This window comes from Siniperca chuatsi, linkage group LG4, assembly GCF_020085105.1.
Source record: "Siniperca chuatsi isolate FFG_IHB_CAS linkage group LG4, ASM2008510v1, whole genome shotgun sequence".
Classification (NCBI taxonomy): domain Eukaryota; kingdom Metazoa; phylum Chordata; class Actinopteri; order Centrarchiformes; family Sinipercidae; genus Siniperca; species Siniperca chuatsi.
In genome coordinates this window covers 1,344,507-1,369,117 of record NC_058045.1, presented here as the reverse complement: position 1 = coordinate 1,369,117, position 24,611 = coordinate 1,344,507, and the positions used below count along the sequence as shown (strand labels likewise).

Here is a 24,611-nt window from a genome sequence, read left to right as displayed (position 1 = left end):
GGGACAGGAGACTGCTGCAGCTCAGGAACAGGTGCTGATGACTCCTGCAGCTCTGTAGCTCAGCAGAAACAGGAAATTGCTGCGGAAACTCCATGGTGCTGGGCAGCATTGAAGATGAGGAGCTAGGCAGTGGTGGGCAGTGGTGAGGAGCTGGGAGACAGGGAGTCTTGACATCATTGGGAGCCCTGCATCCTTTGGGGGTCTGTCTTGAAGGCAAGCCGGGTACCCCAGAAAGGAGACTCCTGGGAATCGTCGAAGGTGGGATCAGGCAGGGAGAACACAGGCAGGAATAATGAAGAGTGACACAAGCAGCAAACGTAGGACTGGGGAACAGACACAGGCGACCTGACAACTGACACAGGGAAGACACGTGGACTAAATACACAAGAGGCTAAATAACTAATGAAACAGAGGCGACACAGAACTAGACACATATGCAACTAATCAGGACAGGGTAGTCAGACTTAAAACCAGAGGAAAAAGCAAAGAAAGGCACGAAGTAAATCTACAAGACACATGAAGAGCAACTCTTAACAAAATAATACAGGAAATGTCTAAACTAAAACCTCAAACCATGACAAATGTGACTAAAAGATCTAGAATAAGACTAAATCTGAAATAACACACACACACACACAGAAACTAGTTTTTCTATCTATGTAAGGACACACACACATACATACATACACATACCAACCAGGTAACAGGATCTCACAATCGGCGCTCTGGTGGAGGCCACATTTTCAAAATAAAAGCCCCCAGATGTTAACAAGAGCTTGCTGGGGGGCCGTGAACAAGGCTTGATTTTTAAAGTAAAAATCCAGATGTTAACAGGAGCTTTTTGGGAGCCGTGGACGAGGCTGGATTTTCAAAATAAAAGCCCCCAGATGGTAACAGGGGCTTACTGGGGGGCTGTGGACAAGGCTGGATATTCAAAATGAAATACCCCATGCACATGCATGTGATACGAGTGTACAGAAGACTATCTGCGAACGGAAAACCATCCTTGCGAGCACGGGGCTGTGACGAGTGCTCACTCGACCCTCCCTACGCTCTTGCAACTGCTCAACATTTGCTTGCTCGGCAAGTTGACTTTTGAGACTTTGGAGGCGGGGACTCAACTTTCTTCTGACTGGCTGGCAGGGGCCGCTTGTCTCGCCTACCGTCACGTCTGCATTCAAGGATTACATGGACACGGACACGCACAGATCCCGCTGTTGTAGGCGAGTCTGGTCGGTTTTTCCCTCTGAATGTACATTTGGCAGATCTTCTTATCTCAACTCAGGACATCCTTCAACACTCCTCTGCAACAAACACTGTTGTTCGGTCCATGGTTTTGGTTTGTTTACAACTGTCTTTATGAACATGTTTCAGTACAAGTTTGTCCATCATTTAGCCGGTAACCAATGTATTGTAGTTACAAATAGCTGCAAAGTTGTTCTTTACAGTGTTAGGCAGACACAGCATTTAATTTTGTACAGGTTTTTGGCTGTGGTTGAAATCAAAAGTTCGGAGGCAAAGTCATCAGAGTTTTTAAAGACCTTTATTGAAAAGCATAAAGGCCTGAATCGATTTCCAAAGCAAGTGAAATAACACAAGCATTCATTTCAGTATTTGTGCATCTTGCCATAGAGGGTTCTAACCTCCCACACCAATTACAGCAGATCCTGCTTGCACACCTCTTGATCTTCTGTTTATTTATTTTGATGTCACGGCGTGGCCAGCCTTGTTCTGTGTGTCACATTCAAACTAAGAGCACAAACACTGGCTTTTTGTCTAGACTTCGGAATGTCATCCCAAGGCTTGCTTGATGAATCTAAACATTTTGGAATGTCAGCCTCAAAATTGTTTAACCTCATCAAACATGTCTCAAATGCTCTGTTTCAGGATGCACGGTCATCATATGCCGTATCACACAAAACCAAGAATATCATTGCACATGAACAAAGGTGATATCATAATGATATTATGAACATAAAACACAAGTATTAACTATTAACTATGAGTTTCCACCACACACACTTTGGGACTATAAAAGTCCTATACTTCTCACTCATAGAGGTTAAGATACACACATATTATTTGCAGAGTTTCAGAATGCATAACAGGAAAGATTCAAAACCAAAAAATGTAATTGATGAAACAATACTTATATCTAGCCTGTGATGACAAAGTCTGACTTAGGCCAAGCAACTTAGCTCTCATTATCCTTTGGATGACCATGTATCATGGCTCCTCATCCTGAACTCCTGAGCCTATTAAATCATCTCTTACATTTTACTTCATAATATTACAATGTACAGATAAAACAACAGTCAATGTATATAGAATGATGTCAAAATGATCTAGGTTAGGGTTAGGGTTAAGTTAAACATTTAGTAGAATGATAAAACAAAATAACCTGCAGATGCGAGCAAAAATCATATGTTGCCAGACTTTTATTAATTCTTCACCCATGATAAGTATTATTATGACTTATTCCCATGGGCCATTGGCAAGCAGGTCTTAGACCATGCTCGTTTGTCCAAGAAATCCTCTTCTTTTGGTTATCCTCATGGAATGTCGTGAAACAGGATTGGGGTATCTCACTCTGTCAGGGGCTTGACCGAATGAGACCTAGTTCAGTCTTTAGCTTATTGATTCCATAATCAAATTATTGTCTCCCCCACCTCACCAAAGTCGTCAGTATCTGAATCATCATCATCTGAGTCATAATCTGAGTCATTGTTGTCGGGGGTTTCAGGGACCCAATCGAGAACTAGGTACAGATCTGAAAGATCACTGTTTGGGTGGCTGAATCTTACTACTATTTGAGCACTCATTTGGGAGACCACCAAATTGCGAAGGATTGGAATGTAACAGCAAAAGACAATTCCCAACGTTATTATACAGATTGGTGCAGGGATTCCAGTTTTTACCAAGGTCACTCCCCAATTACCTAGGATAAAGTTCAACCATGAAAACCAATCTTTTCCATGACCTACATTGTTACTAGCCTCTTTCCTAAGACTCTTCAATTTAGCCATTGCCTTAGTGAATGTTCTATCTGGAGCTGTGTTGGGAATTGGGAATAAAGGTACAACAATACTCACCTATGAAAGCACATACCCCTCCTTTTTCTGCTAGCAACCAATCTAAAGCATGTCTGTTCTGCCACGTCATAACACTGGTTGCAGATAGCTGTTCTCCTAATGCACTGAAAGCACCATCTGTGTAGTTGATGAATCTCTGTTGGTTATAATAAACATAATTAATCCATAATTAATTACTCAGTGTTTTTGTTAGTGGTTATCCATGGCAGTATAGATGCAGAGGCTATTTCATTCATTGCTTTGAAATCGTTTGGACTCCGTCTAGGCTGACCAATGCTATCTATGGGAACCCGAGGATCTGGCTCATAAGCTTGAACAGTTCTATGGTGTGCTTTTATTGGATTTTCATCTAAGGTGTCAAAAAGTAGAGTAATCAGTGTTAGTACAGCTTGCACTCTTGCACATCTGCCTGAGCAACCTGTAGGGAGAGTGGACCATAGGTTAGTTTGATGGTGATATGGGCATGCTGGAGGTGATAACGCAAACTTATATCTTTCTGCATCTGGTTTTATTGTTTTTGAAAGTTTTAACCCTGCTTTGGTAGTTTTCTGTCATATTCCAAATTACATTACACTTATCTCTTGGAAGGCTTCCTACTGATTTTGGTCCTAATTTCTCATAACATTCAAATTCTCCTACCATGCCAAGGGGTATTCCATCTGGAATGGTTTTTGATTCAAATGGAACAGGCAAACGCACATCTAGTTTGTGGCACCTTTCTCCTATCAAACCTTGACCATCTGGTCTAGAGTAATTGCTAAGGTGCAGAAACTCTTTAGATCCCAAAAACATGAGACTTTCAGTGTCGGTCCATGGTTTTGGTTTGGCATGTTTGTGAGTACATTAAGGCAAGCTGGGATCTGGTGTAGCAATTCTAGTGGTTGAAGGGGGTGGCATAATTTTATATGCATATTGACGTATGTATTCATTAAATTTTGCCCAACTAAACTTGTATGTTTCTAACATACAATTTATCTGGTCGTGCCTTTGAACAGACATAACAGGTACTCATTTTGTTGTTTTTGCCTGTGTACTGGACCCACTGATACCAATGATTGGTTAACGCTTTCTCATACATTGCATCAATTGGGTAAGGCCAAAAGGGCAATGGGCCTTCTCTATTTTGTCTAGTTTGAATACTTTGTTTTGTAAGTCTATCTGCTGGTAATTTTACAGCACAATTGTCACAACAATCTTACACATCCTTGTGGTGAACTGAATTGATATGGCCACTAGAGTAATATTAACTAACTAATATTTTGACATCCATCGCTGATCTGGTCAATCAAACATATACTCATCTTTGTAGCATCCAATATTTAGATCAATGGAATAAATTTGATGACCTGGTTCTGGTGGCTTGCACTTGCTTAATTGAGTCATTGTTGTCCAAGACCACACGCCAGTTGGGGTCTGTATAGTTACAAAGCTGCCGTTACCATTTTGTTTGTAAAGCATGCCCTTTAACTTGCAAATTGTATTGTTTGGTTGCTCAGGCATCATTAAGACTATGGCTGCCATTAAACAATTCTCCATCAAATCAGAAATGGCTAAATTGTCAGGTTTTAGAGGATTGTAATCTGAATTTAGTGTCTCTTGTTGGTAAGGTTTAGTCGGTCGTGTACGTCCCTCTTCTGTTTTGTATAACACTGAACTCACTAGCCCCCACAGTAGGGCCTCTGTTTGGGTTGCCCATTTCACTTGGTCCACTACTTTAGAACACAATTCTCCCCAACACTCAATAGTAAAAGTTAGATCTAGAGTCATGGAATCTCATAGTTTACATACTCCTGATTTTGATTTAGCCACTAAAAGGTCTTTACAGTGTTGTCACTATGTACCATTCTGTTTCAGTCTGGGTGACAGTAGTTTTTACCTCTACCTCTGATATCATTAAGTTTTTGTTGGACACCTTTTTTGCTTGTAGCCATGCTGCCAGTACACACACACCTAATAATTCCTGTAAGGGAAGTTTTGGCAAGGTAAGAATGTCTGTTGGCTTTCTCCATTCTTGATCTATTTGCTTTGGTCGTTGGATTAGGTGTATGGGTCAGCTGATTGTTGTTTCAGGATTATCTACTGTTCGTAATGCTTTTTTGAACGCTTGGATATATACCCCTGTGGTTATTTGTAATTGATCATTGCTATTTTGAGCTTGACAAATGTTACCCCAACATGAAGCTGAGTTTGGAGGTAATTGACAATTACGTTTAGCTTTGTTTAATATTATTTTCTACAATGAGTTTTCTAGTTGTACTGTTACAGTGTTTCGTCATTTTAACCAGTAAATAAATTTACATAAATTGTGGAAGTTGTTTGTTTAGGAATGACTGAGGCTAACATGTTGAGACCACATCGTAGAGCCTGCTCTTCATTTTTCCAGTCCTGTGTTAGTGGTTCATAGCTTTTATCAGTTAAGTCACTTTCTATGTTATTTTTTTTCAATTCAATTCATATAGCGCCAATTCATAACAGAAGTTATCTCATTGCACTTTTCCTATAGAGCAGATCTAGACTGTACTCTTTGTAATATTTACAGAGACCCAACAAATCCCACCATGAGTAAACACTTGGCGACAGTGGCAAGAAAAAAAAAAATTCCTTTTAACAGGTAGAAACCTTGGACAGTACCAGACTCAATGGTGGGCGGCCATCCACCGCTGCGGTGTTAGAGAGAGATTGAGAGGTTGAGAGAGAGAGAGATTGAAAGAGAGAGGGAGACTCCGCTCTGCAACACTAACAAACATGTACACAAAACAAAAAAATAGTAAGATATTCACTTGTTTTATTGAGAGAGAGACCAATTATCAGCCTTAACTGTCTCTCTCTAAGTCTCCTAGTCTTTCTAATGAGCCACCGGCTTCTATTCTTTTCACACACTGCTTGAAAACTGTGTGTCATCATGGTGTTAAACATGTTCCTTTTGAATCAATTAACCAGTGTTTCCCAATTCTCATCAATAGTTTCCCATCCCTCAGTTCCACCATTATTTCAGTTTCCCATAAGACTGCAGGACAAAGTACAGACTCAGCTAAAACTGCAGCTAGACATGATGCATCTGGAATTTTGCTGTTGCACCCCCCTCCCTCGACCGGTTGATCCGCTCCATCTGGTCTGCGTGCTTTGTCGGTTTCGGAGATCTGTTCTGATTCACAGATTGCAGTTGATTTGTTAGTTGATGTGTGCAAGTAATCAAAAGCAGGAGACCCAACACCCATCCTCCTCTGCTTTGATCTTTGGCATGCACTTCAGCTGGAGGAGCCTTAGTACAGTGATTAAGATGGTACCATGTAGGTGAGCCCTTTACTTGGACCGCTGTTCCTGTCGAGTCGAACACATCGTAGGATCCCTCCCGTCTGGGCCCGTTCCACTTATGTCGAAAGACTCTTGCAAACACCTGATCTTCCGGTTGAATGGGGAGTGGTTCTGTCTCCTCTTGCTCTTTCCCCTTGGATTTTTCCTGTAACAAGATTTCTCGATGTATGTTAGCTGTTTTACAAACACCTTTATATGGTTTTCCAAAACATCTAAAGTGGGACCTTTTTGCAAATGTCTGTATGGGGGAGCTGGCATGGGTCAACCCATAAGCATTTCATGCTTTGTTAGTTGCGTTTTTCTGTTAGTTCCTGATCTATAGGCCATGAGCGCTAAAGGCAATACATCCACCTAATCTTGGTTAGTTTTGCCTTTAACGTTCCATTCACTCTCTCAACTGTTCTTTGAGGCTGTTGATGGCATACACATCCTAGTCTTTATTCCTAATTTTTTGTGTAGCCCGACTGTAGCTACTGTGGGTTCTTCTGGCAGACTCAGACTCGAAGGTGCACGTTTCACACACAGTACTTTATATTAGACTTCTATGCTCCCACACACTTACTAAATACACACGGTACTCACTCACCACCGTTGATTTGCCCGGCTATTGTGATGATCGGGTCTGTCTTCCTTCTGATCACAGTTCCAGTCATGAAATCCACCAGCCGGCAGTTTGACGTTGTCCGTGTGTGGGAGAGCCCCGAGGTCCAGCACGCTACTGCATATATAGGGGAGAGCATAATTAGTCACGGTGTTTCAGCTGTGAAAATTTGCTCTGACACTGCTCCCCTGAGCCACTCCCCCACCTCTCCCTCGCTGCAGCTGACTGCTTAACCATGCCCAACTCCACATTTGGTATACAGTGCATCCAGAAAGTATTCACAGTGCTTCACTTTTTCCACATTTTGTCATGTTACAGCCATTATTTTCATCAAAATTCTACAAACAATACCCCATAATGACAATGTGAAATAAGTTTGTTTGAAATCTTTGCAAAATAATTAAAAATAAAAAAACAAAAAAAAATCACATGTACATAAGTATTCACAGCCTTTGCTCAATACACCTTTGGCTCCAATTACAGCTTCAAGTCTTTTTGATGCTACAAGCTTGGCTCGCCTATTTTTGGGCAGTTTCTCCTATTCTTCTTTGCAGGACCTCTCAAGCGCCATCAGGTTGGATGGGGGGCATCAGTGCACAACCATTTTCAGATCTCTCCAGAGATCTTCAATCAGGATCAAGTCTGGGCTCTGGCTGGGCCACTCAAGGACATTCATAGAGTTGTCCCGTAGCCACTCCTTTGTTATCTTGGCTGTGTGCTTAGAGTCATTGTCCTGTTGGAAGATGAATTTATCACAGGTTAACTCCAATCATCTCAAGTATGATCAGTGGAAACAGGATGCACCTGAGCTCAATTTTGAGTGTCATGGCAAAGGCTGTGAATACTTATGTACATGTGATTTTTTCGTTTTTTATTTTGAATAAATTTGCAAAGATTTCAAACAAACTTCTTTCACAATGTCATTATGGGGGATTGTTTGTAGAATTTTGAGAAAAAAAATTAATTTAATACATTTTGGAATAAGGCTGTAACATAAAATGTGGAAAAAGTGAAGCGCTGTGAATACTTTCTGGATGCACTATATGCCTTTTATTGTTTTGTCAATAAACTCTCTCCCGTTATCTGAGCTCAAAGTTGGCAAACTAAATCTGGGGATAATTTCTCTGCGTAAGAATTTAATCACTGTGTCTGCATTTTTATGTTTTGCTGGTGTAGCCTCTACCCAACGGCTAAATCTGTCCTCTATGACCAACATGTAACTTTTTCCTTGATATGGTTTAATCATATCGACGTAGTCCATTGTTTAAAGGGACCCTGCGGTATTGGTATATGTCCAATTGCCATGGGTATGCTTTTTCGAATGTTGCTTTTTATGTTACACATCTACCCAATATTGCATCTACCTGTGCCTGCAATTTAGGTGACCAAAATCCGATGTTATCTTCTTGATTAACTCCCCCCTTGTGCAATGTTGAAAACCATGCGCCTCGGGAATTACTAAAGATAACAGATCAGCAGTAGCTACACACAGCCCACTATGAGCCCTCCAAATTTAGTCAGGGCCTTGAGATGTCCCTCTTTGAAGCCACAGTTCTTTTTCAGCCTGTGGTGATGAATTTTGAATATCAAGGAGATCAGCAGTTAACAACATAATAGCTTTAGGGTCAGTAGTGGCAGCAAAATTTGCTGCCTTGTCAGCTGCATTATTTCCTCTAGTTTGTGCTGAATCATCTTTTTTATGCGCTTGACATTTTATTATTGCAATTTTTTGTGGAAGCATCATGGCTTCTATTAATGCAAAAACTTGATCGTGATGGCGGATCGGCAAGCGAATTTGTCTTTTTGAACCCCCTTGCTTTCCAAGTTTCCCCAAAAAGATTTCAACCACCTTGCACATAAGCTGAGTCAGTATAAATGTTAACTTTATGTGATCTCTGGCTAATTTGCATGCTTCAGTTAAAGCCATTAGTTCAGCTAATTGCACAAAGCATGGTTGTGCACATTGTTCTGCTTATCTGGTTACCATGGTGTTATCAGTGTTAAGTTGTACTACAGCATATCCAGCTTTTAGCCCTTTTAGATCTCGATTGCAGGACCCATCCACAAAGAATGTGAGTTCAGCCAAGGGGAGCGGAGTTGCACTCAGATCAGATCTGAATTTAACAAAAATCTGTACCTCTGTTTCACAATCGTGAGGCTCTCCCTCGTGGGGAAGAGGCATCAAATCGGTGGGGTTTACTGTTGCTCTGATAGTTACATCTGGGTTTTGCAACAATCGAGTACATGTTTGTAACCTTTGATTGGTTACTACAAATTTACCTCTCTCTATCAGGTTTGCAAGTTTGCGATCCATGTGGATTTGGATATCATAATCCATAGTGACAGAGGATGCGTTTTCATACATCAAATGTGCTGCTGCTAGAGCTTGATAGCAAGGTGGTAAGCCTTGTTCTACAGGCGATAGGATAGGGGATTAATACGCAACCGGTTGTTTCAAGTTTGCCTGTGCCCGCACCTTTTAAGAAAGGTGCGGTGATTAAGGTATAGTTCTCTATCCAGTCAGAACTCAAGTTGAGATGGTTAAATACTCTTATTACCATTTTCCAACACTCAAGACAACCACTTTAGTTTGACAATACTGTAGTTTTTGCTGGGAGGACTTATGCCCCCTTTTTGCCAGCTCTTGTAATACAGTAATACAGTCTGTATGACATTGTTCTTGTGTGTCTGAACAAAAAAGGAGGTCATCAACATTTGGATTACAGTGCTGGTGACTTATTACTCATACAAATCTCTACACATTAGGGGCGTGTTTTAACCCTTGGGCCAAGCACCCATATGTGTACTGATTACCTCGATATGTAAATGCAAACAAATGTTGAGATCTTGGACTTAGTGGCACACTGAAAAAAGTGGAGCAAAGATCCATGATGCCTCTGATTGAGTAGGAATAAGTACTCCTGCAGCCAACAAACCCTCTATTTATTTTTTTTGCAATACCTTGTTCAGCCTCTGGTTTTATTGGGTACTGTTGTACTCTAGGCGGTCTACATCCTGGTTTGAGTTTTATTTCTACTGGTTGAGCTGATTTAATTAAACCCACATCTGTATTATTTTGTGACCATAATTGAGTTGGTACCTGTTTTAACATGTCTTTAAATAAATCTTCATTTTTGTTTATTACCATTTGTGCAGAGTCAGGTAGACTAATTACCTGGGGTGTAGCTAATGCAGAAAAGGATATCATGATTTTGATATAATTTTTGTCTTGGCTATGACATACAGTATTTGAGGGCACTGAGTTGGTTCCCATTTCTGCTGTTTTGCTTCTAATACCTAAAAGTTTAGACTCATAGTCACGGTTAACTTGTGGAACATGTGGAAAAGCATTTTTTACTTTAAATTGATCTTTCAAATATTTATTTTCAGATAAAGTTAGTGCAGCTCCTTGTTTTCCTATAATGATGGATGCTGCATCTATCTGAACATGTGATGGTTGTTTTTTAAGCCAATTTTTATTTCATTTTTCATTGCTTTCTGGGTGGAACTTCAGGGTGCAGTGAGAGTCCAATGAAGGTTTTCTGGAATTGGGATTTGTGCCATTATGAAGGGTTCCCAGTGATGACAGGCTTTGTGAACTTCTTAATTGATTTTTCCCAGCCAGAACACAGTAGATTCTTTTTTGTAGTGCTTTTGCGGTATCATTTGAAACACATTGTCTTCTATGCATAATCCATCTGGGGTGCAGAGTATTCTGCATCCAAGTTTGCACATTGCATCGCGTCCCAGTAAATTCAATGGTCTGTGTTCTGAGATTAGAATTGACGGAGACATTGTCTTTTTATTGACTTTGGCAAATGGTAAATGGACTGTACTTATATAGCGCCTTTCTAGTCTTTCTGACTACTCAAAGCGCTTCAACTAGGGTAACAGGTTCTGAGGTGGGGATCAGCTGCATGGTTCCCGAGAATCCGACTGTCTTTACAAATTGTCTTGACTGGGGGAGGTGAGAGGCATATGAGGCCAATGATGGCTCCAGTGTCAGCCATCATTGGTGTTTCTCTGCCTTCAATTTGAACCTGCAGCACAGGCTCTTCATCAGCTCCTTCCAAGACCACTTTCAGCTGATTTTCCCCCTTCAGATCCTCTGGGCACCCCTAGTATCTGGGGTTAGGGCCTATCCATGGATTGGAGGGGCATCCTCCTTGGCTCTGGTTCTGTGGGCCTTGAGGTGCTGTTGACAGAGTTGGACATTCAGTTCTGCAATGTCCCACTTCTCCACTTTCCCAGCATTGTAGCTGTCTGTTTGTGGGTCCTCCTTGTCTCCCATAACCTCTTTGTTTGTTGCTGTAGTCTCCAGATCCTCCATATCTATATGGGCCCAGTCTTCGTGGGGGACCTCCTTGTCGTATTGATGTGGAGGGCCATAGTTGTTTATCACTTGAGCTGGTAGGGGTGTGCAAGCAGGAGAGTGTGTGTGTGTTGCGGCAGGGTCAGTGTGTTTCCCGCTTCTGCCTTAGTGGCTTGAGGTATTTCTTGAGCCACTGCTTGATTTGGTGTTTCCTTAGTTGCAGCTCCTGATGCTCCAACCACTCCTTACATCTGGCGTTTGCTCTCTTTCAGTTGTTGTGGTGTAAGTTCATTTTTGTCATTTTCTTTTGCTCTTTGTTCTTGATTGCAGTGTTTCTCCACTATATGAGACACATGATAACAAAACAATGTGTAATCTATGTCATACAGGCCCACCCCATCTTCTAGTCTGCTCCGGGCTGGTCGGGGCAGACCCTTCACCACACTGCCTCTGAACATGGCTCTCTGCAGAGGATCTTGTTCTTGATTTTGGCCCAGTTCACGTCTCCATTCTATTTGTAGTTTGTGAACATAGGCTCCTGGGTTTTCTGCTTCTTCAATGGACTGTCCCCACAGCATTCAAGATCTGATGTGTGCTGGGTACATGAATCTCAGTCTGTCCCATAATGAATTGTGGTATGGGTTGAACTGGTCGCCATGACGTGCTTGGGTGCCTGCTGCAACAAACATTACGTTTCTTAGGATTTCTTCCATGGTTCCAAGTCCCAAGATTTTTCCAGGCTTTCATGTCCCCACTGCCAGCAGGTATCCTATGGTTCCCCCTTCAAAAGGCACATATCCACTTGTGTGCCCCCTCATGGATGCTGGGTAGACTGCTTATGAGTCCTTCCATATCCATAGCAGTCCAAGGAATATAATGCATTGCACTACCTTTCACCAGCAGCATCAGATTTTGAGAGGTGTGCAGTAGAAGGTTCTTGTTGTTTGGGTCTGGACCTGTTTCCTGTTGTGCTGGAATAAATGTGAAGTTTCCTACAATGCTTCCTTTTTCAATTACTGGATCAGTTTGTTAAGTAACTTTAAGTTGAGTGCTGGTGTGTGGGACAGCTCTGTCAGTTGAATTTTGTTCTTGCATTCTTTCAGAAGGTGGCGTTCTTCCACCAGTAGGTGTCTTGTGTGGTCTGTTAGCTTTATCCACTTGTCTTTGTTCTTCATTTTCTTTTAATGATTTTTCAAGGTCCTCCACTTCGTGCCATGTTTTGTTCATGGCTTCTTTCATTAGTTCTTTTGTTGGGTCAAGTTGTTTGCTATTTATTTTTATTTATTTTTATTTATATTTATTTTTTATATTATTTGTTTAGTGATGTGTTGGGGCCCAATAACAAGGATTTCTGTTTTATTTGAGTTGAGCTGAAGACAATATATCGACGCCCAATCCAATGTCAGACAGGCAGTCCTACAGAGAACTCAAGATACACAGGTCAGTGGGCTTGACAGGGAGGTACAACTGTGTGTCATCTGCATAACAGTGAAAAGAAATCCCATGTCTGTGGATGAAATCACCCATGGGGAGCATGTATAAGGAGAACAGTATTGGACCCAGAATTGAATCTTGAGGCACACCATTCTTGATATGGAAAAGGGATGACATGTAGTTATTAATGCTGACTCAGAATTTCCTATTGGACAGATAAGATGAGAACCAGTCTAGTGCAGTGCTAGATATGCCCACCCAGTGCCTCAGTCTATCTGAAAGAATGCCATGATCAATTGTGTCAAAGGCAGCACTTAAGTCCAGCAGCACAAGAATTGAACACATGCCTGCATCAACCTTATTTCGGTAAAAATATGCACCCTAGTCAACGGCAAGAGACAATTTTTTTTTTATCCCGTTTGAATTGTGCCATTAATTACACACATATGTTTTGTCAATTTCAAAGATAATTTTGCAAGGCAAGAAAGTCGCAGTTTGTTGTAGTACCATTTAGTTTTGTGTGAAATTGCTCAGTGAACACATCTCTTGCTCGCACAATATACGTCACCAACACTACATGGCCCTCCCTTATAACAGTAGCTTACCTGATGGGTTTTATCCAGTGACTCCTGGTCCTTTTATCAGCCAGGAAGTGAATGAAAGAGCAAGACCCATTACTCATGTGACTAAATCCGGTACTTTATACATCCATGTACGAACACACAGGCATAGTAGCTTCAGCAGCTCTGGGTAGCTTGTGGAGAGAGAAAGTCATGACGTCAGTTTCTGGTGTGTAGTCTTTCTAATTACTGATTTTCACAGTCTTATACTTAAACAGTGTTACGACAAACTGACAAAATGATCTTTTAACCATCACCATCTGGTGCGCTGCTGCCACTGCCAAGGACAAGGGCAGACTGCAATCATGCACTCATTCACTCCGCCGAGAAGGTGATTGGCTGCAATCTGCCTTCCCTGCGGTCCATCACGACCAAAACCTCACACCACAAACACAGTTTCTTTCCGTCTGCAACTGGCCATCAACAAGACAAACGGTCATTTATATAATATTGTACATATTTTCTATTCTTTTCTTAAATATTCTTTATGATTCCTGACCTGCAGTACTTGTTTTATGTTCATGTTTGTTGTTTTCAACCAAAATACCAAAGCAAATTTCTTGTATGTGTAAACCTACTTCGCAATAAAGCTGATTGTGATTCTGATGCCGTCAGCTGCTTCTCGGTGTCTACAGTTGTGAACAGCCTTACCGTGGAGCCAGTCGGATGGCGGGCTGTCGCTGTGATCGTAGTGGGTCTGCTGCTGCATTTAGCCAGCTCTTTCACCAGCTAACCCTATTCCTCTGCTGGACCCCGTTTTCAGCACGGACTTGCCCAAACTCGCACTCAATGTTCAGACTGTTTCACTGTACAGAGGAACTCATCAATCAGTTACCCAACCAAACTGCAGTGTTTTGAAGATCAACGATAAAGAGATAAAAGACATCTCAGACCTTTTGGCCCTTTCAATAAGAGGATGAGTTATTCAAAGAACAATCATTAGAAATGTGACATACAACAATAGCCTACAATGCAAAACAACACATTTACAGTAAAACAAGAAACAGGAAAATATTAGTAAAGTATTATAGTGTTCCCCAGTTAAACGCATTCATGCTACTCATAAAGCCCACATGAACCCGCAATAATAATAACAATAATAATATTTGTATAGCACTTGTCAAAACCAGCGTTACAAAGTGCTTTACACATAGAACACAACAATAAAATACACAGTAATATATGAATAAACAGGCAGGCATAGGGAATAATGGCTGATTAAAAAACCTTGCCAAGGATCAAATGTAAAGACAATGGGTAAATTCAAACTTAAAATAGAGCACTGCAAGACTTAAGCGTCAAGAATAAAGTATAAAATAACTCAATAGTTAAGAATGAAAATAAACCTAAAAATTAAAAGAAAACAATTATAAGAAGGCCTTTCACAAAAAAAGTCTTCAAAAGTGATTTAAATCGGGTTCCATCGAAAAATGAGTTACCTGTTCTCCCTTTTCTCGCTTTACTAGAAAGGGGTCGTAATTTCGACACTTCTGATTGTACATGAAGGCACCAGTCCGTTTGTAGCTCATAGCAACAGTGCGCTCAATATAACCACCTCTAGAAGCAGGCATTAAGACAACGTTAATCGTTAAACTGCAGTTAAAAACTGAACTGAATTGATTCAATAACTCGCCAATAAGCCAACGGTTACATTTGGCTAATACTCTCGTTAGCTAACGCAATTTAAATTTAACTTAAATGTTGCTAATCTAACGTTAAACTATACTACCTAGGTAGTGTAAGGCTAATAGCGAAATGCTAATCAGTTAGCTAGCTAACGTCGCGGCGTTCTGGACTTGAAGAAACAAATCATAATATTTGGAAAATAAAATAAAGAGAAGTGTGGCGTTAACTATGAGTAGTTAACAGGTGAGAGCAGTCTGACAACGTTAGTAGGGCAACTTATTACATACTGTATGATTTCATGAGACAATGAAAACAAGATTGATTCAGAAAGGTCTCTTCCATTAAAGTCAATCTTGTAAAATCCAGTGGTGGAGGAAGTATTCAGATCATTTACTTAAGTAACTTAAAAGTATTAATAACACACTGTAAAAATACTCTGTTACAAGTAAAAGTCCTGCATTGAAATTGTTACTTAAATAAAGTACACATACAGAAAAATGTCACTGTCACTGTTATACTATTATATAATATATCATTAGATTATTATTACTTATGCATTTTTAACAATTTTGTATCGGACTGCAACTAATGATTATTTTCATTATGGATTAATCTGCTCATTATTTTCTCAATTCATCCAGTGACTGGTTTGCAAAAATTCTGAAAATAGTTAGAAATGCCTTCACAATTACTCAGAGCCCAAAGTGTCACCTTCACAATGCTTGGTTTGTCCAACCAATAAAAAAAAAAAAAAAAAAGAATTCAAACTATTAAAAAGAAAGCAGCAAATCTTCACATTTAGGAAGCTGGAACCATGACATGTTTTTGCATGAAAAATTAATTCAATTGACTAACTGATCAATCGACTAATCATTTCAGCTGTACTTATGTATATATGTTGGGTAGTGTAATTTATAACAAAACATAATTTATAATCTCTTCCTATATTTTGTATGCAACAATCTTAATTTGTAAAGTAACTAGTAACTAAAACTGTCAGATAATTTTAGTGAAGCAAAAAGTACAGTAATTAATCAAATTTGTACTTAAGTACAAAGATGGTGCAGTGATATGGAAATCATTCAAAAGTTCTAGACAGTTTAAATGACTTTCTGTCAAAATCCCAGACTAACATCTTTATATTATACTAATGTATGATTAAAACAGGTGCCTTCCATGCTGGCGGGATGAATAGCCATTTGACAGAGCTGAACACAACACAAAGCAAACAGGAATATATTGACGCTGATGACAGTTCTTCAAAAGATTGTGGCTCTGAGAAGGACAATATTGTCCACCAAGGCCCTGCAGGGACTCCTGTATGGACAGGGCCCCCTTCAGATGTCAGTCTGCCTGGAGTAGTTCCCCATCCTCACCAGCATATGATCCAGCCAGGAATGGTGGATCCTCTCAGCTTAAGGTATAATGTTAATTGATTCACTAAACAATTTTGAGATTTTCTTTCTTTGATCATTTGTATACTTTGAAAACCTTTTCTTTTTTCTTGTTTCTCTGTCAGCCATTAGCAAAATGACTCACAGGCCATTTATTTTTATCCCATTTGGGCTATACTGTTGTACAAATCTCCTGATCCCATCATATGTTTGAAAAAAAATGCTCAGGGAGTACATGCACTATAGCTGTTGTTTCAACTGCTTTTACACAAATCTAAATGTTTGATGTAAATTTTGAGTTGCAGGTTCCACTGTCCATGTCAGTCCACTCAGTGTCAGCTGACTTATCCAGACTACCTCCTGGAGCCCCAGTCGAGTCAGTATCACCTCCTCACTGAGTAAGTCCTCATTCACTTTATAGTGTATAGGTTATGTTCCACTGTAGCACGTTGGAGTTCTTTAACTGAATAAGTGACACAAAATGTTACCAGTAAACATGTTGTCTCCAACAAATGATCAAATCTTTTTGCCACTCAGCAACTTTTGAACTACAACTATTTTTACTTCTGCGCCGTCTGGTGGCGGTATTAAGAACGACACAGGGACACTGAGATGAATCGGCTGAAAGTATCATAAAATGCACCAATTTTCACTGGGATTATTTCATTTGTCTACAAACCAAAACATATGTCATCCAAATAATTTGAAAGATGCTATTATCACATAAATATCCTACACATAGTCCCTTCAATTTAATTCAATTTTATAAAAACGTCAAGTCAAGTCAAAATCAAGTAAATGAACTGACTCTATTATATTATATTTCTCTATGATATTTATTTTCATTAGAATTCTATCAGTGTTGCAGGGACAGCAACAATGTAAGATTTAATGACTTGGGGGTCTGACCCATGCCTGAGTATGTACAGACCTATGTGGGTGGGAAGTGATGTGTAGTGACTTGAGGCAGTCTTTGTTTCCTCAGCCCTGTGCCTGGTCCACCAGACAGCAGCCATCACAGCTCAGTTTCTGCTGGTTGGTTTACTAATGAACCCATTCTCTGCAGCATGATGCCGGTGAATATTCGGAATCATTTAACCGTTTTCATGGATTAGTACAAAATGTATACATTGCTTATTTGTTTTTGAATGTGTGAGTGTGTCTTGTGTGTTTTTAGAGGGACTTACGTGCCCCTGTCCCCAGTATCTGTGTACCACAGGCTGTGGACCATCAGCAGTTTCAGGAGGGACTGACTGAATTTACATCCCACATCACACAGCCTGTAAGTTCTACCATCAGCACAAGGGAAAACAGATTTTCATTTAAATCCTTCAACATGAAAAAGAGTAGATCTCATGAAGTTTAGTTACATTCTGTTTCCATTTATTTCTATAGGGACATATAATTTATGTCTGTCTCCTAGTATTTGAGCTTGAGGGAATCTGAGGGAAATTGGTTTCCTAATTAGGCTGAATAGACTGAAAGGGAAGACTATAGTTTGTAAACTGAGGAGAAGAGTAACAGATACTTTTTACCAGGCTAAGCAACTGATCACTGACCAGCAAAAACAAATGGCATAAGCTTCATTGTACAACAATAACTGCCCATGGACCTAAATATGTTTTTAATTTGTAATCTGTTAAGGACACTATAAACCTTTACTTACATGGTCAACCTGATGGAAAGCAGCAGTTTCTAACCTCATCTCTGTGAGGATTCAAAAGGCATTGTTATATGCAGACAATATTACATTGCATTTATTTAGCTGACACTTTTATCCAAAGGGACTTACAATAAGTGCATCAACTTCATCTGCTTCAAGTGCTACAGTTAGAAACAATAAGAGATAGAGAAAGAGGTTGTTTTTTTTTATGGGCCGAGGACAGGTGCAGTCTCAACAGATGAGTTTTTTTCAGTCTGCGACGGAATATATGTAGAGTTTCTGCTGTCCTGATGGCAATGGGGAGCTCATTCCACCATAAAGAGTTCGGCCTAGACCTGCTCTATAGGAAAAGTGCAATGAGATTGAACTTCTGTTATGAATTGACGCTATATAAATAATATTGAATTGAATTGAACTGGAGCCAGGACTGCAAACAGTGGTGATTTTGCTGAGCGGTAGCTCGTAGTGGGGGAGTAGCAAGCCGATTGGCAGTAGCCGAGTGTAGTGGACGGGCTGGGGTATTTGGTTTGACCATGTCCTGGATGTAAGATGGGCCTGAGCCATTTGCAGCACGGCAGGCAAGTACCAGTGTCTTGAACAGAGTTCTCAATGGTAATGGAGAGGTCATGGACGGGAGATGCCTTCCCTGGAAGGAGGAGCAGTTCGGTCTTATCGAGTATAGCAATATCTTACTTTACTTTCAAGATCCACAAAATTCCCTGTAGGAAGTAATCATTCTTTTAAACTTCTCACAACTCTCAGACTACACCATAAACTGGACCAAGCCATACTTCCTATCTCAGACGCAACCCAAGACACACACTATTCGTTCACCTTTAGTAATATCAAATGTTTGGGCATTAATATCTCCCCCAGGCTGTCAGAATTATCTTAGTTCAATTTCACCCTTGAATGATTTAAAACGGTGGTCTAACCAAACCCTTCATTTTAACTGACCAGTAGCAACCATCAAGATAAAAAGTTTTACCTCAAGTCAGTTACCTCTTTTCAACAATTCCAATAAAACCTACAGCCAAATGGTTCTAGTCACTGAACTCTATTATATCACACTTCTATTGGAAAAATAAAACATCCATAATCACGCTCCACTTTACAGAAAAATAAACTCGGGTTCCACTATCTGGCAAGTCAAATCTCCACACATCTCCACCACCTATTTCAAAACAGCTCTTTTATCTAATTTAAAGACCTGATCCAGAGGTATGGGGTCAGAATTTCCTCCACTACCTACAATTAAAATCAGTTAAAAATAAAATCAATACATTGAATAATCCAATCCAGCCACCCCCACCAGTAGAACAGATCATGAGACTGTTGTTAATAGGATGATGATGATAGATATTATTATTTTAAGGATGATGATGAGGATTATTATTATCATACAGTTTATTTCAGGCTTTGGACTGAAAGTGGCCCCTAACAGCTAAAGGTTTATTATGATGTTTAGATATTAAACTTATAAAATATATAAAATTATGTTATTATTCTAACTCATTTATATCCTGCAATAACTTACAAAATGCCCTCAAAGTGCTTCTTTTAGCTACCATTGTCAATGTGCCAACCCACCCTGTGCATGGCATAAGGGACTATTCCATCACTAGACGTGCCACACAGCTGTTCATCTAAACACACTTGTTGCTAAGCATGCCGACTCTCCAGTGTGTGGAGAGGTTTACACATGCGCTATTCAACACTCTTCAGACGGTGAAACAGAGTTATCGCTGTCCAAATTCCAAAGGAAAAAACAAGAGGGAAAGTAAAGCATTCATTTCAAAACTCAGAAAAGGTAACCTCCTTTTTTGTTGCTCCCCCTGACACAACTAGGAAGGCCAGGATTTCTATAATTTTCCTGTGGCATCAACACACTTGTTAGCCGATGGGAGCACTGACCCCCTTTTCCCCTGACTCTCATGAAAACAGACACATATAATGATGGTAATATATACGAAAACTGAATTTAAGAAAGAGGAAAAAAAGATGAGGAGGCAACTAGTAACCTATAAGGACAGAAAACTTCTTTCAGGAGAGAGAGAGAGGAAGAGAGAATGAGCCCCAACATGCTGGTCCCAGTGGTGAATGAAGTATTCAGATCCTTTAAGTAGCAATACTGCGATATAGAAATACTCTTTACATTACAAGTCAAAGTTTTACTTGTGTCATATTATTATATACTTGTATTATTATTATTACAAATGCACTAATTGCAATTTTAACTACCTTATGTACTGCTGGATAGTTTAATCTTTAACAATGCATCATATTTTCAGTTCATATATTCATATATATTCAGTATCAGTTGATATATTTTGTATCTAAAATCTTAAAATACAAATGTAGTGGAGTAGACATATAAAGTAGCATAAAATGAAAATATTTGTTTAGTACAAGTACCTCACCTGACTTCACTTGACTTTAATGGTCACGTGTCCAGTTGGTGGAATTTGTTTTCGGGTTACAGCATGGGGAAGTAAACACTCTGTACTCTGTGTGTCAGCAGCACAACATACAGGCAGACATAACAGTAAATGAATTTAGTTACTTTTCACTGGCTGGTTCAGTGAGCAGTTCATGTCAGGGAAGCACAGGAAAAAGATATTTCCATTTAATGCAACTGTATACTTGTACTCCACTTCTACTAGGAGAATTCAGTCCCTTCTATTTAAGGCGAACACTGTATTTGATATACCAGCTTGTTAGTATTTACTTTGCAGATTCAGAATTTACTGCCAACATTGTGTTATAGATTAAACTATGCAGCAGTATATAAAGTACTTAAAATTAGCTCTACCTTGAAAAGACTTTAAGTAAAAATACATTTTGTTAATAATACTTGAATGCAGGACTTGAATGCAGGACTTTTACTTCTACTGCAACAGAGTATTTTCACAGTGTGACAAAAAGATCTGAGTACTTCTTCTACCACTGCCAATACCAACATTTTCAATTAGAGAAAGGGTGCAAATAAGGCAGTAAACAAATGGGGATAGGGAGTTGTGTTTTTTTATTGTGCTAAATTTTTCTCTTCATATTAGAAATATTTATCAATATACAGTATGATGATAAAAGTAGAGCTGCAACTAACAGTTATTTTCATTATCAGTTGATTTGCAGATTATTTCTCTTTGTTAAAGTCTTCCCCTTATCTCTGTAGATGGTGTGTAATGTAAGGGGAGGTGGACAGGTTGTGTTGGTTAACCCCTGTGAGCCAGGACCGGTGTTCCTTACCCTGAAATCTGCACCAACACACAGAGATGACGGCCCAACTCAGGGGAAAGGTGAGGAAGTTTGCATAGGTTACATGTTAGTTACATGTTGTCGAGTTTTTAAGCAAAGTTTTCTACGCTGCACTGTTTTCCTGGCTATTGTTTTACCTTAAGTGATTTTAAGCTGGCTGTCAACTCGACGTGGTTTACCGGACTGCCTCCACTGCTGCTAGCTCAGCTAGGTTTGTTTTTAGCCTGGCGGCTAGGCTATCTGGTCACTTTTATTAAGGATTTTAAGCTAGTGCTACTTTTAAAATTCCTGTGGTAATTTTGCATAGGTCCTTAACACGAAACAGACACAGCCGGCACAGCAATAATAATAATTTAATAAAGATCCGGGCCAGAACCCTACCTCCACTCTCAACCTCAAATCTGACCCAGCACAGACTTTTTAATATGGTTCTTTTCAACGTAAGATCCCTCTGTAACAAAACATTTATTTTAGATGATTTTATCTCTTCTACTGATTTAGATTTCATGTTCTTAACAGAATCCTGGTTACGTCCTGGTGATCACAGTCAGCTGGCTGAATTGTGCCCCCCAAATTATGACTCCTTTAGCCGCCCTAGGGTTTGTGGTTGAGGTTGGTGGCCTTGTTACTGTCTATAGGAAGCACTTAAAGTGTAACCTCATACCTTGCAATGATTTTTCCTCCTTTGAAGTGCTCATGTTTAAACTTGGTGGCCCCCTCCCGGTCATATTTGCTATTATTTATCGCCCCCCTAAACCAGCTGGCTCCTTCTTGTTGGAACTCAGAATCAGAATCAGAAATACTTTATTGATCCCGAGGGAAAACTCTTTTGTTACAGCTGCTCACTATCACTTCAGTGCACACAGGAATAGAAGTACTAAGCAAAAAATATAATACACTATAAAACAGTTCAGATAAATTAAGTACCAAGTGGGTATAAGTATAAAATTAAAATAAGTGTAAAGTACAAAGTGGATTACTGGTTGATGATAATAATACGGTATAAAGTAGTTGTGCATGTACTGTCAAGTTAAGTGTAGCTTATTAAGATTATTATGAGACGGTGGATATTGCACAGCAGTTATAGAAGTATGAATAAATATCAATAAATTAAACTGAAAACAGAGTATATTGCACCGGAGTATTAAACAGAGAATATTGCACAATTTTTTTAGGTATTACAGTGATGTTAATGATCCAATGTCCAGTTTATTGACTTAAGGTCATATATATATATTTATTGATATTGATATTTATTCATACTTCTATTACTGCTGTGCAGTATCATCCGTGTCATTATAATCTTGGTTTTCAATTTTTTATAAACTTGACAGTTCATGCACTATTACTTTATACCGCATTATTATCAACCGGTAAACCCACTTTGTACTTCACACTTATTTTATACTTATACCCACTTGGTACTTAATTTATTTTCTGACCTGTATTATAGTGTATTATATTTTTTGCTTAGTACTTCTATTCCTGTGTGCACTGACGTGATAGTGAGCTGCTGTAACAAAAGTATTTCTGATTATGATTCTGATTCTGATAGACTGACACTTAGAGGGAGGAGTTAAGGAGTTTAATGGCCACAGGCATGAATGACTTCCTGTGGCGCTCTGTGGTGCATTGTGGGGGGATGAGTCTTTCGCTGAAGGTACTCCTTTGTTTGACCAGCACGTCATGGAGTAGGTGGGAGACACTGTCCAAGATGGCATGTAGTTTGGCCAGCATCCTCCTCTCTAACACCACCGCCAGAGAGTCCAGCTCCACCCCCACAATGTCACTGGCCTTACAGATCAGTTTGTTGAGTCTGTTAGCGTCCGCTACCCTCAACAGGCGGCCCCAGCATGCAACAGCATACAGGATAGCACTGGCCACCACAGACTCATAAAACATCCTCTGCATTGTCCGACAGATGTTGAAGGACCTCAGCCTCCTCATAAAATAGAGGTGGCTCTGGCCCTTCCTGTAAAGATCTTGAGTGTTCTTAGCCCAGTCCAGTTTATTGTCCTTGTGTACTCCCACTGGGGCACCATGTCCACACTGACCCCCTGGATGGAAACCAGCAGACCTCTCTCATGTTCTGCTGGAGTTTCCACTCCAGCTTCCTCCTGTACTTCTCCTTGGCCTCCTCCTTCAGGTCAGCCTGGATTGCCCTCACCTCCTCCCTATTACCATCAGTAAAGGCCCTCCTCTTGGCATTCAGGATGTCTTTGATGTCCTTTGTTACCCACGGTTTGTTATTTGGATAACAATGGATCCATCTTAGTTGGGACATTGCAGTCCACACAGAAGTTAATGTAGCCAGTGATGCACTCAGTAAGCCCGTCAATGTCCTCTCCATGAGGCTCACAGAGTGCATCCCAGTTTGTTACCTCAAAACATTCCTGCAGTGTCTCATAAGCCTCCTCCGACCATCTCCTCACTGTCCTTGTGGTCGCAGGCTGCTTTTTAACCAGAGGCACATAGCAGGGTTTGAGGTGAACCAGGTTGTGGTCTGACCTACCCAAGGGGGGAGTGGGGAAGAGCTGTATGCGTCCTTAACGTTAGCATACATCAGGTCCAGTGTCCTCTCCTTTCTAGTAGGACAACTCACATACTGGGTGAAATTAGTCAGTGTTGTTGAAACGCTGACATGGTTGAAGTCACCTGAGATTAATATGAGTGCACTCGGGTGTTGAGTCTGGAGTTGTGCTATGGCGGTGTGAATGGCGTTGCACGCTGATGCCGGGTTAGCAGAGGGGGGGATGTAAACAGCCACAACAATGGCATGTGAGAATTCACGTGGTAGATAATATGGCCAGAGTCCCACAGCTAACAGTTCAATGGCCGGGCTACAGATACTCTGCTTGATAGTAACTCCCTGAGTTTTTATCCAGTCTTGTTTTAAATTATGATAGAATTGTTCTTTGTGGTGATTTTAATATTAATATTGATTAATGACTCTTCTAATACCCTTGCTGCTGATTTTTTAAATATCACTAACTCTTTTAACTTCCAACAACATGTGTCTGGCCAAACTCATTCCTGTGGCCCCACCTTAGACCTAGTCTTTAGTCTAGGCCTGAAAACTCCATCTGTGGAAATCAGGGAAGATTTGAATTAGAGGCTGCTAGTACTGTCTTATCCCACTCTAAGTACACACGCGTCCTTAATGAGCATAGTGCCTCAAAATTCTGTACACTGTTCAATTCTCCTGGCAGTGTGTTTCCTGATTCCTCCAACACCAACGATTTGGTTGATTCCTTTAACTACCTGTGTTCTTCAACCTTAGATCTCATAGCTCCTCT

General features: G+C 40.1%; 1 protein-coding gene across 2 annotated transcripts in view; it reads left to right on the top strand.

The window, feature by feature from the left end:
* The first annotated feature begins 14,917 nt into the window (after positions 1-14,917).
* Positions 14,918-24,611, top strand: part of tesmin (testis expressed metallothionein like protein) — a 28,404-nt gene continuing 18,710 nt past the window's right edge. The window contains exons 1-6 of one of the 2 annotated variants that reach the window (XM_044194260.1): positions 14,918-15,243; positions 16,168-16,420; positions 16,700-16,792; positions 17,365-17,470; positions 17,572-17,676; positions 21,233-21,356. In XM_044194260.1, coding sequence (XP_044050195.1) covers positions 16,188-16,420; positions 16,700-16,792; positions 17,365-17,470; positions 17,572-17,676; positions 21,233-21,356 — 661 coding nt within the window. In that variant the 5' untranslated portion in view covers positions 14,918-15,243; positions 16,168-16,187. The remainder of the gene's footprint in view (positions 15,244-16,167; positions 16,421-16,699; positions 16,793-17,364; positions 17,471-17,571; positions 17,677-21,232; positions 21,357-24,611) is intronic. The other variant, XM_044194261.1, reaches the window with a different exon arrangement.